General features: G+C 44.6%; 1 protein-coding gene across 1 annotated transcript; it reads left to right on the top strand.

The window, feature by feature from the left end:
- Window positions 1-6307: 6307 nt before the first annotated feature.
- LOC127028584 (serine/threonine-protein kinase PLK2-like) lies at window positions 6308-12864 on the top strand. The gene is made up of 14 exons (XM_050914310.1): window positions 6308-6517; window positions 7035-7142; window positions 7294-7410; window positions 7604-7733; window positions 8604-8691; window positions 9043-9138; window positions 9361-9559; window positions 9653-9800; window positions 10222-10319; window positions 10946-11069; window positions 11337-11577; window positions 11670-11799; window positions 11895-12005; window positions 12127-12864. Exons 1-14 carry the CDS (start codon window positions 6308-6310, stop codon window positions 12316-12318), a joined length of 1992 nt encoding a protein of 663 aa, XP_050770267.1. The 3' UTR covers window positions 12319-12864.
- The last annotated feature ends 4929 nt before the right edge of the window (window positions 12865-17793 follow it).

The following is a 17793-nucleotide window of genomic DNA, read 5'->3' as shown; positions in this document are numbered from 1 at the left end:
GTCATAATTCCTACAGGACACTGCATGAACTATTTGCATGTGTTTGTGGTCATTAGGTTAAACTGTTTCTCATGGATGGATAATACAGTTGGCACTCTTGGTTCTCCCTAGTGCATTGCAAGGGGGGCAAATGAAGGACATATAGAGAATTTCATTGGAGGGAACTATGTATCTGACAGTATTGTCTGTGTAAACACATCTTTAACTATTAACCTTGCAAAGTTAAAAAAAAACCCAAACAAACAAAAAACAAAACAAAAATTTGATCAACCTGTAGAGGTAAAGGCAAAGGCTTTAGGGCCTTTACTTTTGCAGTACTGTTAACTTTGAGGTTAGTATAATCTTTGTTTTGGTCTGGGATGTGCAAGAAAAACAAGTCAAGCTGTAAAAAAAAACAAAATGAGAAAAATACCACAATGTGCAAACATGTGGTCTGACTTCCCTCTTAAAGTAGGGTGTACGAAGGCATTACTGCACTTTCCTGAGTGCAGGGGCTAGTGCCTGAAATCAAGCTGAGACATTACTCACCCCAAGCAGCACAGGGAAGGAGTGTGAGAGTAGTGAGGGATAAGAGAAAGTGGAGTCTTTCTTTGACTCTGTCTTGACTTGACACTGACACTTGATTGGACCTATATTATTTCCAGTTATCTGCCTATACTTGATCTTTGTACTGGGGAAACACCTTACAGTGTCAGCCAGGCATCCTGACCACATAGGTACTCATTAAACTCCACGAAATAGGAAGAGGTTTGTGTTTTGGCCACAGTCCCTTCAGGGGTGTACCTGCTGTGTTGTGGACTTATCCATGGCCACAGATGCTTTGAGGTGCTCCAGCATGGCCTCATGCACAGTCACTGATGCTTCAAGGTGTACCTGCTGCAGCATGGACTTATCCTTGGGCCACAATGCCTTCAGAGATATACCTGCTGCAACACAGACATAACCATGGCCACAGATGCTTCGAGATGTACCTGCTCTGGTGTGGACTCATTCACAGCAACAGATGCTTTGGGGTGTCCTATTCCTGTGTGGACTCATCCACAGATCACAGTCCCTTCGACTCGAGTTCACACTGGAGTTCCAGCCTGTCCAATACAGCAGCACAGAAACAGCAGCGATGCCCTGGCCATCTGCCAGCCCAGGCACATCACCATTGCTGTTATCAAAATGTACCCAGGCACAGCAGAGTAAGATGATAAGCAGTACAGCAGCACAGCAAGCAGCGAAAGCAAAAAGCAGCCACTAACGAGCACTAGACTCTAATATACAGTGAGGCAAGCAAGCCCCATGACAAGCACAGTAGCTTGCCAATTAATAGCTAAACAGCAATAACAGCTATAAATTTGATCTAGCACATTCCAATCAAATCTGTTATTATCTCAAACCCTTCAAGCCCCATGTTGAGCGCCAAAAAGGACTGTCGTGCTTTAACCCTGGCTAGCAGCTAAGCACCACACAGCTGCTCACTCACTCCCCCCTGGTGGGATGGGGGAGAGAATCGGAAGAGTAAAAGCAAGAAAACTTGTGGGTTGAGATAAAGACAGTTTAATAGGAAAAGCAAAAGCCGCGCATGCAAGCAAAGCAAAATAAGGAATTCATTCACCACTTCCCATCGGCAGGCAGGTGTTCAGCCATCTCCAGGAAAGCAGGGCTCCATCATGCATAATGGTTACTTGGGAAGACAAACACCATCACTCTGAACATCCCCCCCTTCCTTCTTCTTCCCCCAGCTTTATATGCTGAGCATGATGTCACATGGTCTGGAATATCCCTTTGGTCAGTTGGGGTCAGCTGTCCCAGCTGTGTCCCCTCCCAACTTCTTGTGCACCCCCAGCCTACTCGCTGGCGGGGTGGTGTGAGAAGCAGAAAAGGCCTTGACTCTGTGTAAGCACTGCTCAGCAATAACTAAAACATCCCTGTATTATCAACACTGTTTTCATCACAAATCCAAAACATAGCCCCATAGTAGCTACTATGAAGAAAATGAACTCTATCCCAGCCTAAACCAGTACAGCTGTGTATCTTTTCTCACCTGTATATGTTGGTACATATTCCAGTGATGATGCTATTTGTGGGGCTTGTTAGTTTGTCCCAACTTTAAGCAGAATACACTTTTTGAACAAACTGTCATAACTTCATTTCAGCAGCTGAGGGCACTCCATGACTGGCGAAGTGGAAAACACGGTCCTGCGGAGAGCTAACCTGAGACAGGAGAGCAGGTGTTTTGACAGGAAAAAGCAAGCGATGAGGCCAGCAGGGTAAAAGGCCAGCTCTGCCTGTCAAACCAGTGTGGGCTGCCACCTGAGCCCACTATGGACTGGGGAGCTATCAACGTGTGTGACTATGGGAGCATAGTGAATTGGCTCAAATTGGCATACTGCTGATGGAAAACCATATTTGTGGCATCGTAGGAAGGAAGTTCAGGTGTGAGACAGTCTGGAGGTCAGGTAGATGGTGTTGATACTGATTTCACATAAGGACTTGGGTGCTGTTATGAGTGAAAAGCAGGTGCAGATCCCTCAGGGATAAGGCATGACACTCAGTGAGTGAAAGCTTTGGCTTTACTGAAAGCATAGCGTTACCATGGTAGGAGCCCTAGGACACCAACGTTAGTCAAAATAGGGACCTGACGCAGCGGAGCCCTGCTCGGGGGTGAAACTCAAGGGAAAGCACCGCAGGGGAGCATAATAAAACTTGTGCTGATTAACATATCATACATATGCAATGTCTTGTTTTGCTCATTAGCAAACCCCCTGATGTAATGCAGGTGCTGTTGTCTGAATTCCGAGATCCGCAGCTGGCCGCCATGTTGGTGCCCATACAAAGGTGGGTGCAGATGGGGGGGGAAGCGAACTCTCCTGGGTTACCGTGACAATGAGATAAAACGTGCTTGGGACTCTACATACTTGGATGGGAAGAAGCGAACTATCCCAGGCTACTGTAACAAAGTCTTCTCACGCCCTACAGGTGCCCTGGCAAATTCATGGCCCTGAACACAATGCCAAGGCTCTGTAATATGCAGGGAGTTGGACGTCCAGGATTTAATGCACTTCTTTCTGGAAATTTAAGTCTCTGAACACCTCTTTTCCCTATGCCAGGGTAAGAACGAACAGTTCCTGCTAAGACCTTCTTCCTACAAGCTTGCAATTAGGCCACGTGTGACTCTGTCAAATTCCAATTCCTCATCTGACTCAGGGATTTATGTACGCTCAGGCTTCCCAGACCCTCAATAATCAGGCTTTTATGAAAAAGTTGTATATTTCTGTCAAAATGAAGCTGTTTGGATAAGGGATTACTCTTTTTTTTCTGGAGCCAGAGACAGAAGGCATGTCTGAAGCCTGAGTTTGGGCTGTTTGCCCTGTTTCTTGGCAGGGTAACTGCAGTGCTTCATACCAACCTGGCTACAAAGCTGCTGCTATCTTAGCTAACTTGCAAATGAGCTTCTCATGCAGGCTGCAGGTATACTTGAGCACTCTGCTGATGTAACTTGGAAGAAAAAGTGGGAGATTACGGAGCGCTGGCTACGATGGCTTTCCTCTTGCAAGATATGAAAGGGTCAGTTTCAAGTCTTTGCATTAACGTTATTTTATCCAGGAGAACAGCTTTAGAAGGAAAAAGTGAAATATATTAATTGCAAAATATCTAGTAGGTCTCCACAGAAGCTAAGAAATGTAAGTAATGTAAGTGTAAGAAATGTAAGTACCAGTACATAAGCTTTTAGATGCCTCTGGAGCACTTAAGTATTGAACTTAGTACCTATAGCTACCCCTTTCCCTATAAGCCTTTCAGCACAGCAGACCAAAGCAACTTACTGACAGAAAACAAAGCATCAAGAAATCACGTTCACATTAGGTAACTTATTTTGTAATAACGGATACTAATTTGGAGAAAGTTAAATTGGGTGAGGGAAACAGTATTTGCCTGGGAAGCCAATGCTTGTAAGGCTAAGGGGCGGGTGGGCACAGGACTGAGTAAAGACTCTGTATCTGGCAAGGTTTTGGTAGCGGGGGGGGGGGCTACAGGGGTGGCTTCTGTGAGAAGCTGCTAGAAGCTTCCCCTATGTCCAATAAAGTTAATGCCAGCCGGCTCCAAGACGGACCCGCCGCTGGCCAAGGCTGAGCCAATCAGCAACAGTGGTAGCACCTCTGTGATAACATATTTAAGAAAGGGAAAAGAAGTTACAGGGGAGTGGCAGTTGCAGCCAGAGAGAGGAGTGAGAAGATGTGAGAGGAAGAACTCCGCAGACACCAAGGTCAGTGAAGAAGGAGGGGGAGGAGGTGCTCCAGGCGCTGGAGCAGAGATTCCCCTGCAGCCCCTGGTGAAGACCATGGTGAGGCAGGCTGTCCCCCTGCAGCCCATGGAGGTTAATGGTGGAGCAGATATCCACCTGCAGCCCCTGGAGGACCCCACGCCGGAGCAGGTGGATGCCCAAAGGATGCTGTGACCCTGTGGGAAGCCCGTGCTGGAGCAGGCTCCTGGCAGGACCTGTGGACCTGTGGACCCATGGAGAGAGAGGAGCCCACGCTGGAGCAGGTTTGCTGGCAGGACTTGTGACCCTGTGGGGGACCCACGCTGGAGCAGTCTGTTCCTGAAGGACTGCACCCCGTGGATGGGACCCATGCTGGAGCCCCATGAAGGTAATTGGTGAAGTGATCTCCCTGTCCTTATCTCGACCCACGAGCCTTTCATTTTATTTTCTCTCCCCTGTCCAGCTGAGGAGGGGGAGTGATAGAGTGGCTTTGGTGAGCACCTGGCATCCAGCCAGGGTCAACCCACCACACACTTTTTCCCTCTTCTTGTTTTTACCTGCATCCCTATGGATAATCTCTAGTAATACTAACATGACTTGACTAGATTTCATAGAGAGAGGTAGGAAGTAAGAGACCTGCATGCAAGAGCGCATGTCCAGTAAAAAACTGCAGATGGGTAGAAGTAGAGTGTACACAATCAAATATATTTGACACTTGAGCACTGCTACCTTCATAATGCAATATTTATTTAGGGAAACTTAAATATTGTTGTTCTGCACTTTTGCTGTTATTGGGGGGTTTCTGATAAAACATGCATACTGTTCTTGACACTATAAAATAAGTATATTTTGCTGTTATTTTAAGATCTGAAATGAGGGATGTTTTAAGGATTGACACTGAAATCATTCATACAGTTACATGCTCTGAGATTCATTTGTATTAAATCAACCAGACTTTTATTTTTACCAGCAATGAAAGTGGGCAAAAGTATTCCTAGTGTGTGCCAACAAGCAAACAATACTTCAGAAATGTGTAATAAACCAAGGAAGTAATGAACTTCAGCATTTTTGCATCTTCAGAATGGAAGAAATGCAAAACTATTTCACATTTCAAAACTTTTTTCCCATACACACTTTATTCTTCAACAGTTGTCTACACTCAAACATCTAGATCAGAGGTCCTGAACTACCATTGCATTTTAGGGGTCTTCAAAATGTGAATTAGTTTATTTATGTGCATTTGGTATATTTAAGGAAATGTTTCTGCCTGTGAAAATAAAATTTGAGCTGACTATCCTTCTCCTAAACCTCTTGTGTCAGACAGCTCTGGGGGTGTCAATAGGTATGGGTTCCCCATACAAAAGGAGGGACAGGGGAGCTCCTTGGCACTGGGGCATGTACCCCAATGACTTGCACTGTCTGAACAAGTCCATGGGCCTCAGCATCGTGCTGAGATAAAAATCAGGCCCTGGTGTTCTGCTGTGGCAGAGTTGCTTAGGTGGGAAAGCCTCCTTCTATTCCTTGCATGCAGCCACGAAGAGTAATGGAGCAACAGACACTTGTTGGGGGCATCTAATATAGGCCACAGCACTGCTCGTCCCTCAGAAACTCCTGCTGCCCCACAAGGAGCAACAGTCAAGTTAGGAAAACAGACCTTGCATTCCCCTTGCAGAGTTTCCACCCGGGGATGGCGGTGGGCAGAGCAGCCGCTGCAGTTGGAGCGCTTTGCAGGGCTACCCCAAGGCGCCCAGCCCGGCTGCCCCCGGGACTCGAGCAGGGTTTATTCCCTGTCCCGCACAGCTCGGCAGGGTGGCGCGGCCCGGTCCGGCCCACCTCCCCGCGGGCCGCTCCGCAGCCCGGGGCCGGACGGGCTCCGTGGGCGGCCGCACCGCCGGGGCGGGGCGGAGCGGGGCCCCGGCGGGGGCCGTCCCGCAGCGCCGAGGCGGAGCCGCCGCCACGATATAAGGGACGAGCCGGGCTGCTGCTCGGTGTTGGGAGTGCCACGCCACGCCACGCCACGCCGGGCGGACCAAGCGAGCCGGCCGGCGAGGCGCAATAATGGAGCTGCTGCGGACCATTGCCTACCCGCCGGGCGGTGTCGTCAAGGGCTGTGAGGCGGAGCTAGACAGAGCCGCCGGTGGTGAGCCGCGGAGGAAGAAGATGGAGGAGCATCCGCACCAGCACTCCCACCCCGCCACCGAGGTCTCCCGAATTATAACCGACCCCACGACAGGGAAGCGCTACTGCCGTGGCAAGGTGCTCGGAAAGGTAACGGCCGCGGCGGGTCCCGTGCCCTCCTGGGGTGGCGGTGGGGGTGCCCCGGCCCGGCCGCCCTCCTCGGCGGACTACTTCCGCGGTGCGGAGCGCCGGTCCGGGTGCGGCGGACGCTACCTCTGCGGCGCCAGCCCTTGGGACGGGTTGCTTTTCTCCGGGAGGATGTTGGAGTTTGCCGCGCTGCTGCTCCCCAACCTGCCCGAGGTCCGATTTGTCCCTGCGTTGTCCCGGTCCACACGCACTGGTTCCTGCCCCCGATTCATCTCTGCCCCTAAATACAAGCGGAATCGTGCCTTCAGCTCGGGCAAGCCTACAAAAATGACTTTGTTGCATGCAGGGCGGGGGAGAAGTCGCAACACAAACCTTCAGATAAGCGATGAACCTAAGACCTATCTTTTACCAAATTGTCCTGTGCAAAGGAAGTTTGACGAATACATGAGCTGGTGAATGACTAAGTGTGGGACTTCTTTCATACCTGCTATAATTGCCTTTTTCTCATATGTCTCTCTAGGGTGGGTTTGCCAAGTGTTATGAGATGACAGATTTGACAACAAATAAAGTTTATGCTGCAAAAATCATTCCTCACAGCAGAGTAGCAAAACCTCATCAAAGGGAAAAGGTGTGTGTGCATGAATGACTTTTTTTTTTCCTCAAACTCTCTTTGTGTGCTGGATTGCCCAACCGTTTTTCTGAAATGGTTCTGATAGAGCTGTCTGCTCAACCTTGTGGACACAAAGTTAGCAACACTTCCCCCCCTTTTGTCTCTTCAGATTGATAAAGAGATTGAGCTGCACAGAATGCTTAATCATAGACATGTTGTACAGTTTTACCACTCTTTTGAAGACAGAGAGAATATTTACATTCTTCTGGAGTACTGCAGTAGAAGGGTGAGCATCAACTGTGAGAAATCCAGTATTTACTTACCTAGAATCTGCAACTAATTTAAATGTGTAATGTGCAAAAGGTATTTTTCATGGCTTCTTTAATTGTCACTTCTCCATGCATTGATTTACTTTTGCTTAAGGTGAATCTTGCACGTGAATGTTCAGTGACATTTCTGCCTTTGTTTTTCCTCTGCAGTCAATGGCTCACATCTTAAAAGCGAGGAAGGTATTGACAGAACCAGAAGTACGATACTACCTCAGGCAAATTGTGTCAGGGCTAAAGTATCTTCATGAACAGGAAATCTTGCACAGGGATCTTAAACTAGGTAAGTTCTGTACCTTGCCTACTTCAAAATACACTCTTCCAGCCCTGTCAGCATTGTACCACTTTACCGCTTGTATGGTGATAGCTTAATTAATAGAATCAGCTCAGTCTGTCTTTACAGTTGTCGTGGTTTAACCCCAGCTGGCAACTAAGCACCACACAGCCGCTCGCTCACTCCCCCCACCCAGTGGGATGGGGGAGAGAATCGGAAAAAAAAAAAACTCGTGGGCTGAGATAAAGACAGCTTAATAGGACAGAAAGGAAGGAAAAATAATGATAATAATAAAATGACAACAATAATAATACTAAAAGAATTAGAATATACAAAATAAGTGATGCACAATGCAATTGCTCACCACTTGCCAAATGATGCCCAGTCAGTTCCCGATCAGTGATCCGCCCCTCCCAGCCAACTCCCCCCAGTTTATATACTGGGCATGATGTCATATGGTATGGAATATCCCTTTGGCCAGCTTGGGTCAGCTGTCCTGGCGGTGTCCCCTCCCAGCTTCTTGTGCCCCTCCAGCCTTCTTGCTGGCTGGCCATGAGAAGCTGAAAAAACCCTGAATTAGTATAAACACTACTTAGCAACAACTAAAAACATCAGTGTGTTATCAACATTATTTTTCTACTAAATCCAAAACACTGCACTATACCAGCTACTAGGAAGAAAATTAACTCTATCCCAGCCAAAACCAGGACAACAGTGGAAACTTGGAGTGCTTAAGGGATGACATTAAGTATTCCTATTTTAAAAAAAAAAAAAATCCTGGCTAGCTTCTGGCTTTGAACAAAGTATGACTCAGCACCTGTGGCAAATGCATTCCTACCCTGCAAGAAAAGGACTAACTGGAATTTCTCTGTCTGCTAGGTAACTTCTTCATTAATGAGAACATGGAACTGAAACTGGGTGACTTTGGTTTGGCAGCTAGGTTGGAACCACTGGAGCACAGGAGGAGGTAGGAGAATCAAAAAAATGTAAAGTCTAGTAGTAAATGAAACGAAATTCATTTAGAAATGAGAGATCCTGTTCCATAGCAAAAGCTAATTGCTTCTGGGATCAGGATTTCCCCTTCTAGAAAATAGGCTGCTGTACTTTGACTTCTGCTTTCCTCTGAGCATTTGAATAATAGCAAGTGCCAGAGGCAGGTACCTGACTGACTAATAGTGCAGATATGAGTCTGCTGTTCCTGTATCATGAAGACACCATGAAACATGTCTACACTATTAACATTTATATAACTCCTCTTTAGGAGTCTCTAAGCTCTTGTCTGAACTTGAGAGGAAAACCTGGCCTCTTTAATTTGCAGAACAATATGTGGCACGCCAAATTACCTCTCTCCAGAAGTCCTCAACAAGCAAGGGCATGGCTGTGAATCTGACATCTGGGCCTTAGGCTGTGTAATGTAAGTATTTCACTGCCTTTGAAATGAAATATTTCTATCACTGGCTTAGGCTCTTAAGAGTTCAAAGGGGATGCAGTACTGCATCAGTTTGCAACCTTTTATATATGTCTAACCCAAGTGCAGAAATTCTCCTTGTTAGGAGATAGACAAAACCTTTTCAATAGTTGTAGATAAGTATTGTGGGTGTGTAAAATAAAATTGGTTTCCTTTGCTTTTAAACAGGTATACGATGCTGTTGGGAAGACCCCCATTTGAGACCACAAATCTTAAAGAAACATACAGATGCATAAGGGAAGCAAGATACAGCCTGCCTTCATCTCTCTTGGCACCTGCGAAACACTTAATAGCTAGCATGTTGTCAAAAAATCCTGAAGACCGTCCCAGTTTAGATGAAATAATTCGACATGAATTTTTCCTACGGGTTTGTGTTGTTTAGTGTTCTGGCTGAAAAAATATCTACCCTAAAAATGCACCCTGTGGTCTAAAAATTATTTTTTGAATCTCATTTCCACAGGGCTTTACACCCGACAGACTTTCTGCTAGCTGTTGTCACACTGTTCCTGATTTTCATTTGGCAAATCCTGCTAAAAATTTCTTCAAAAAAGCAGCTGCTGCTCTCTTTGGTGGTAAAAAGGATAAAGCCAGATACTTCGACACACATAGTAAGTGGACTATAGCTATGCTTGAAACTATCTCTATGCCATCAATGTCGTGCTAGTAATGTACAGCTATGAGATAGCAGTGCAGCACTTGTATTTACATCTCAGGGCTTCCTTGGCTTAGTTTTAACGTCTTTATCAATAAGTATAGATGGTAGCCCGCAACCTACACCAACTTACATAAGTAAATGCTTCTTATGGCATACTGACAGTCTATATTGGCCATCTGTTAGAATGTAATGTCTACTAAAGTTTAGTCTCTTAGTGATCTGTGTATAATGGCACTGCTGTTCTGGGAGACTATGGCAGGTTTAGAAGAAGCTACTGGAGGGAGACAATACACTTTCTGCAGCTAACTTGTTAGGCTTTCTGTAATTGAACAGCACTTCCAGATGCAGCGTTAAGTATTTTTCTTGTATTACAGACAGACTAGCTAAAGAAGACGAAGAAATCTACAAGCTCAGGCATGATTTGAAGAAGACATCGATAATCCAGCAGCCCCACAAACACAGAACAGATGAGGTAAATGCAAGTGCAGTTCGATTTGAATCCAATAACAGTTGGATGGAGTAGCTATGATTAAACTATATTTGACTTGGATACCAGAGCTGGGGCTGTACACAGCATAATCAAGCTTAAATGATTAGCAAAGTTGCTTTAACAGGGCTTAACCAAGCTTCACCAAGGTATGGTAGCCTTTGTAGGGAGACTATCAATTTTGTCTCTTGAGTAATTATAGTATCTGCCTAGACTCCATTGTCTGTGTGGAAACTTGTCTGCCAGGTGCTCTTTCCAAATACAGGGCTTCAGTTCATGATTAACTAGGACTTCTTAAAGAATAAATTGCTGAGATCTAACTCTTACCATTTGGTGTTCAGGCCTGCACACAGCTGTTCCCTTGCTAGGGCAGGAGAGCAGAGGACTGATTAATAGCATGTAAGATGCAAATTGAAGATCTAAAGAATGGAAAGACCTGGCATGCTTCTTAAAGCTCAGTCTAACAGCAGCTTTTTGTACTTGCTGGAAACATTAATACCAGTTTCCCTAGAATTTATCATTTGTTGAGAGATAGGAGAGCCATGCAAAACTTGTGTATAAGCCTTGGCTTGTGTTATGTTTGATGTTTATGTGTCTGACATCTCTTCTAGGAGATCCAGCCTCTTATCACAACAGCAGCCAAGCCAGGAGCATTACCAGAAACTAAGCAGATTGGAGACTCTATTCGGATGTTAGTCAGAGGAACTTTGGGAAGCTGCAGCAGTAGCAGTGAATGTAAGTGCAGCAAAATGTAATCTCTAGTTCTAAATCTCACCTTTACTTTCTTCATGTCTCAAACTTAGAAGCTTGAAACAAACAGCTGCTTTCCTCCTCACCCCCTATTTTTGATGCTCTAAATTTTACAGCTAATATTTTTGAAGAATTAAAACTGGAAAGCCATAAAGGCTAAACTTTTTAAAATTACAGTCTAGATAACTGAAAGGTTTAGAATTAAAGCCTGCTCTGTGTGCTCTTGTCAGTCTAATAATCCTTCCCTTTCAGGCCTGGAAGACAGTACCATGGGAAGCGTCGCCGATACAGTCGCAAGGGTATTGAGAGGATGTCTGGAGAACATGCCAGAAGCAGACAGCATTCCTAAAGAACAGCTGACAGCATCCTTCCAGTGGGTTACAAAATGGGTGGACTATTCTAACAAGTATGGCTTTGGGTACCAGCTGTCAGATCACACTGTTGGTATCCTTTTCAATAACGGGGTGCATATGAGCCTTCTGCCAGACAAAAAGTAAGAATGATTACAAAACTGACAACTAACTAAGGCGATTTTAAACTTGAAATGCTTTTATCTCTGACCTTCTTACTTTCTTTCTCTTACAGGACAGTCCACTACTATGCTGAGCTAGGCCAGTGCTCTGTCTTCTCAGCTGCAGAGGCTCCTGAACAGTTCATTAGCCAAGTAACTGTACTGAAGTATTTTTCTCACTACATGGAAGAGAACCTCATGGATGTAAGTTCAGCACCTTCTGGATCTTGAGCTGTAAAAATAGACCTTGTGCTAAACATGAACTGAGTGCTTAATGTAGTGTCTGTTCCCTTTCCTAGGGAGGAGATCTGCCCAGCCTAACAGATATATGCAGGCCCAGGCTTTACCTCTTACAGTGGCTTAAATCTGATAAAGCATTAATGATGCTCTTCAATGATGGCACATTTCAAGTAAGTTTGATAGCATCACCTGAGAAAACGTTTCTAAAATACCTTATTGCAATAAAACTAGATAAGTGCCAGAAACTGAGAGGAGAAAGTATACAAACAGGAACTCTCTTTTCTTTTGCAGGTGAACTTCTATCATGATCACACAAAAATCATCATTTGCAGTCAGAGTGAGGAGTATCTCCTTACCTACATCAGTGAAGAGAGGATATCCACAACGTTTCGTCTGACAGCTCTTCTGGTTTCTGGATGCTCGTTGGAACTAAAACACAGAATGGAATATGCTCTAAACATGCTGCTGCAGCGATGTAACTGAAGGGACAGACTCCATTAAACCAAACGGACCCTCTTGTTCACTGTGCAATCTACAGCGGAGATGGTAGAGCAACTACTATGTTGATGATGGATGTGTGGTGGTACGAAAACTTGACTGTCCTAGTGTGCTGGGCACACATCTATTGGACAGAAGCCTAAACCTACTGTTGGACTAAAATGGTGTGACATGAATTCTTCAGACCATAGTCTTCCTTGCTTCATCTGTGTTAAAGATATTTTTAACTTGAACTCTGAGCAGAGCATGACTGCTTGCTCTGTAAGAGAGCATTTCTGATGGAGTTAAACTGTGAACATGCATCTGGAAAGGGAGAGCTCCATTATTGTGGAATAGCTGTAATAAGCAGCTTCTGGCTGCTTACCTATGAACTATGGCCATACTTTTTTTCCCCTTATTTTTCAAAAATACCCACACTTGTGGGTGGCATTCCTTGTTGTTAATTTTTTTATTTATTACAGCTTAAAGTATTTATTATACAACACTTTTTTTTTTTTTGGACCTTGGCATTTTAAATATAAATCTGTTGGCAAAAAAGAATGGAAATTTGAAGCATCATTCTCCACTTTTTACAATACAACTTAACATGCCTTGCTTAGTGTTACCAAAAATCTTGCAGGTCTGCTTTCCTTATGCCATTTAAAAAAACCCAAAACTGCTACAGGTCAGGATATGAATGACAAGCTCTAAAATGGAGCAGTCTGTCTGTGTCTATACACAGTTGTAGTCACAAGCACCAATATGCTGCTGCTAATTATAGCAGCAACCCTAAAGCAACTGTGGATGAAGCTTGCAGAGTAATGATGTAGGCCTTGACACTCAGTTATTTTCCTCGGGGCTAAAAACAAAAGTAGGGATCTTTTCATGATATTACATCCCAGAATTGATATTGATGTTTTACACTGACTGAAACAAGCTCCTTACTTCTGAATGATGCTCAGTGGAAAGTAGTTGTGATAACTAGAGCTGTATAAGCTTCCTCCTCTTATTTGCTGTGGAAGCATTGCTCTTATTCACCAAGGGACTGAAGTATCCTGACAACTCAATGGTAGAATGAATTGTCCATACCCCTCACCTGTTTATCAGGTACACTGCTCCTCTATTTTATGTGTCTTTTTGCCCTTGGTTAAATGGTAACCCCAGTAAAGTAAAATAAAAATGCTGAGAAGATTAAGGGCTGATTTAGTATCAACTTGGGTAACATTACACAACCACTGGTGTTATTAAGACTGAAGACCAGTTATGGTATGCCATAAATTCTCTATAAAGCTGAGGACAGCATGAGGATGGGTTGCCTCTTACTGCAATCCTACTGCTAATAAGAGTACATATGTTAGAGCAATTGCCTTCCTAAACTGAAGGCAATGCCATTTGTCTGTTAAACTATGCAAATAGATGGGACTATTGAGGACTCATGACTCAGTGTAGGAGGGGAATGTCTACTTGTGGCCTGGGCTTATTTCTTGCTACATATTACATAGCACCTGGCCCTATATAAACACATAGCAGTCTTCAAGCAACTGTTCTGATGCAGCAGCAAGCAGTAGTTCAATCATTTATTTGGATTAATCTTTGTATAACTGAACCAGGTCTGTTCTGAAAGACAGAACTCAATTGCCATCAGTGTTTCAATCAAAGCAGCTGAATACAAGGAACAGGCAGTCAATATAATAAAGTGTAGGCTAAACAAAATACTGATGTCAGCCCAAAATAGTGAGCAGAGGAGGTATCACTGGTTTGCTTCATCTTGCAGCAAGTGCATATAAATGTGATTGTTTTCCTTGTGTTGAATACCGTGCATTAGGTAATATTTATTTACTTCTCAAGTCTAGACAGGATGACCTAATTGAATTCTTCAGATGGATTCATTAATGTGACTCTAGGCAGTTCAGTGAAGTTAAATATATACTTGCTATAGTGAGCAGAATTCAGCTTCCCAGCTGTCTACTTTCTTCAAGGGATAATGATTGATTTTATTCCAGGGAGGCCATGACTTATTCTGCTGCACACATACAGCCACTGTTGAGCCCTTTTCTCTCACAAAGTAAGATCTCACTTTTTGTTTATGACACCAGTAAGCACACAGTTTGTGTATATTTGAAACACAAAAATTACTTGTGCTATAGTACTTAATTTCTTCAAATGGAAAAACAGTTCTTTGTTTGAATGTCTATGTGCTGGAGAAAGTATGAACCTTTACTTCAGCTGCTATAATTTCTCTGAGTATCAACATCTTTCTATGGCTGAAATTTAGGCTGGTGTAAGCAAGTAAACTGAATTAAAGCATAGGATGTCTAAAAGTAGATGTAAAGGCCCCAAATCCTATTGTAGGATGCTAATTGGTTGTGGACAGTTGTAATGCACCTCACTCAAATACAGTTAAGTGAATCAGTTATCTGTATGCAATGTGTATGTGTGGTACCAGGATACTTGGTGCTTTCTAAATCCTTCTGTATCTTTCTGGTTAGTGCTCTGTATCCTTACCTCACTTTTTATTTTCATATTGCAAAATAAGAGAGGCGTTTAGATCAGCTTAAGGAGAAATATCCATTTCAAAGTACACTACCTTCGCCCTAATCCCTCAGCCCAAGGAGGGAAAGCTGCTTTAGAATTTGTAATATAAGAACTTGCATCTGGAACAAAGGTTCTGAAATTCCTTCCCAGGGTGGATCCTGTCTTAAATAAGACACTATAATGCACTAATTGACCTCCTTTACCCAATCACGTAACATCCCTGTTGTAATTCTGTGTATGGAAAGATTAATATTAGAAAAGTACTTGTCTACTCCTCTATATAACAAATGTCTTTCTCACCTTCTCTTGAAAGAAAGTTATATGGTCTGGACCTTATGCTTGTCAGGCAGTGATCCAAATCTTTTCTATTGAAAACAAGAACAAGCACAGCATAAGCGTTTAGTTTGGGAGCATATATACCTGAAAGAAAATGTGGGGATTAAAGGATTAGGTGAAAGTTGGCAGATAGGTTTCTCAGGTATGAGTGGTTGTGGTGGGTTGACCCTGGCTGGATGCCAGGTGCCCACCAAAGCCGCTCTATCACTCCCCCTCCTCAGCTGGACAGGGGAGAGAAAATATAACGAAAGGCTTGTGGGTCAAGATAAGGACAGGGAGATCACTCAGCAATTATCATCACGGGTGCAAAACAGACTTGACTTGGGGAAATTAATTTAATTTATTACTAGTCAAATCAGAGTAGGATAATGAGAAATAAAAACTAAATCTTAAAACACCTTCCCCCCACCCCTCCCTTCTTCCCAGGCTTAACTTTACTCCTGATTTTCTCTACCTCCTCCCCCCTCAAGTGGCGCAGGGGGACAGGGACTGGGGGTTGCGGTCAGTTCATCACACATGCTCTCTGCTGCTCCTTCCTCCTCAGGGAGAGGACTCCTCACACTCTTCCCCTGCTCCAGAGTGGGGTCCTTCCCACGGGAGACAGTTCTTCACGAACTGCTCCAGCGTGCGTCCTTTCCATGGGGTGCAGTCCTTCAGGAACAGACTGCTCCAGTGTGGGTCCCCCATGGGGTCACAAGTCCTGCCAGAAAACCTGCTCCAGCGTGGGCTCCTCTCTCTCCACAGGTCCTGCCAGGAGCCTGTTCCAGTGCAGGCTTCCCACAGGGTCACAGCCTCCTTCAGGGCACATCCACCTGCTCTGGCATGGGGTCCTCCAGGGGCTGCAGGTGGATATCTGCTCCACTGTGGACCTCCATGGAGACAGCCTGCCTCACCATGGTCTTCACCAGGGGCTGCAGGGGAATCTGCTCCGGTGCCTGGAACACCTCCTCCCCTTCCTTCTTCACTGACCTTGGTGTCTGCGGAGTTGTTTCTCTCACATATTCTCACTCCTCTCTCCCAGCTGCAATTGCTACTGCGCAGTAACTTTTCCCCCTTCTTAAATATGTTATCACAGAGGTGCTACCACCGTCGCTGATTGGCTCAGCCTTGGCCAGCAGCGGGTCCATCTTGGAGCCGGCTGGCATTGGCTCTATCAGACATAGGGGAAGCTTCTAGCAGCTTCTCACAGAAGCCACCCCTGTAGCCCCCATGCTACCAAAACCTTGCCACGCAAACCCAATACAGTGGTGGACCCAGGAAATAACATTGCCAAGAAAAAAAAATTCTCTTGTACTCTTATCAAAATATCTTTATCAAAACTTAAAATATATATTTGCAAATATACATATGTACTTGTATAGCCCACTGCATTGTCCTGGTTTCACCTAGGATAGAGTTAATTTTCTTCCTAGTAGCTGGTATAGTGCAGTGTTTTGGATTTAGTAGGAAAATAACATTGATAACACACTGATGTTTTTAGTTGTTGCTAAGTAGTGTTTATACTAAGTCAAGGGTTTTTCAGCTTCTCATGCCCAGCCAGCAAGAAGGCTGGAGGGGCACAAGAAGCTGGGAGGGGACACAGCCAGGACAGCTGACCCAAGCTGGCCAAAGGGATATTCCATACCATATGACATCATGCCCAGTATATAAACTGGGGGGAGTTGGCTGGGAGGGGCGGATCGCTGCTCGGGAACTAACAGGGCATCAGTCGGCGAGTGGTGAGCAATTGCATTGTGCATCACTTGTTTTGTATAGTCTGATTCTTTTAGTATTATTATTGTAATTTCATTATTATTATTATCATTATCATTATTTTTCATTCCTTTCTATCCTATTAAACTGTCTTTATCTCAGCCCACGAGGTTTTTTTTTTCCGATTCTCTCCCCCATCCCACTGGGTGGGGGGAGTGAGCAAGTGGCTGCATGGTGCTTAGCTGCCGGCTGGGGTTAAACCACGACAGTCCTTTTTGGCACCCAACGTGGGGCACGACAGGTTGAGATAACGACAGATCTGACTGGAATGTGTTAGAACAAATTTGTTATAAGCATTCATTATATTAGTTCAATAGTCACTGGTCACAATGTTGATGTATTCACTCTCAAAGTTGGTGCGCTTGTTCTTAAAGGTGCCTTATGTAATACCTTACTTGCAGTATATGCTCCCTGTTGTGCTGTTTATCACCCATGGGAACTGGGCCAGAGTTATCATGTTGTTCTACTTTGTAACACTGGCTTATGATACGATAGAATTGCTGGTCGTGGAACTAATCTGGTATTTGTACTCAGCATTGCCGTCACCTCCGTACTTCGGGAGCCATCTATCAGAAACTATTAATAATTAAACCTTGTACCTTTTCTCATCGGAGAGCCAATCCACGGGGGAGACACATTTCTTCACCTTCCCCTTCTCCTCCAGGCAAATTACAATAGCTCTGGAGAATTTTCAATATCCTTGGGATGTTCAAACCAGCATGTTCCTATTGTTATGTCTCCTGAATGTGTTCCAGGTCTTGTTTAAGGTTAAACAACTATTTAAGAATACCTTTCGGAAATCTGCCCCGAGGCTGGATAGTCATGGGTGGCATGGCACGTGGGAGAATATGGCAGTAT

Source organism: Gymnogyps californianus, unplaced genomic scaffold (genome assembly GCF_018139145.2).
Source record: "Gymnogyps californianus isolate 813 unplaced genomic scaffold, ASM1813914v2 HiC_scaffold_344, whole genome shotgun sequence".
Taxonomy (NCBI): domain Eukaryota; kingdom Metazoa; phylum Chordata; class Aves; order Accipitriformes; family Cathartidae; genus Gymnogyps; species Gymnogyps californianus.
This window is presented reverse-complemented; position numbering and strand designations above follow the sequence as displayed.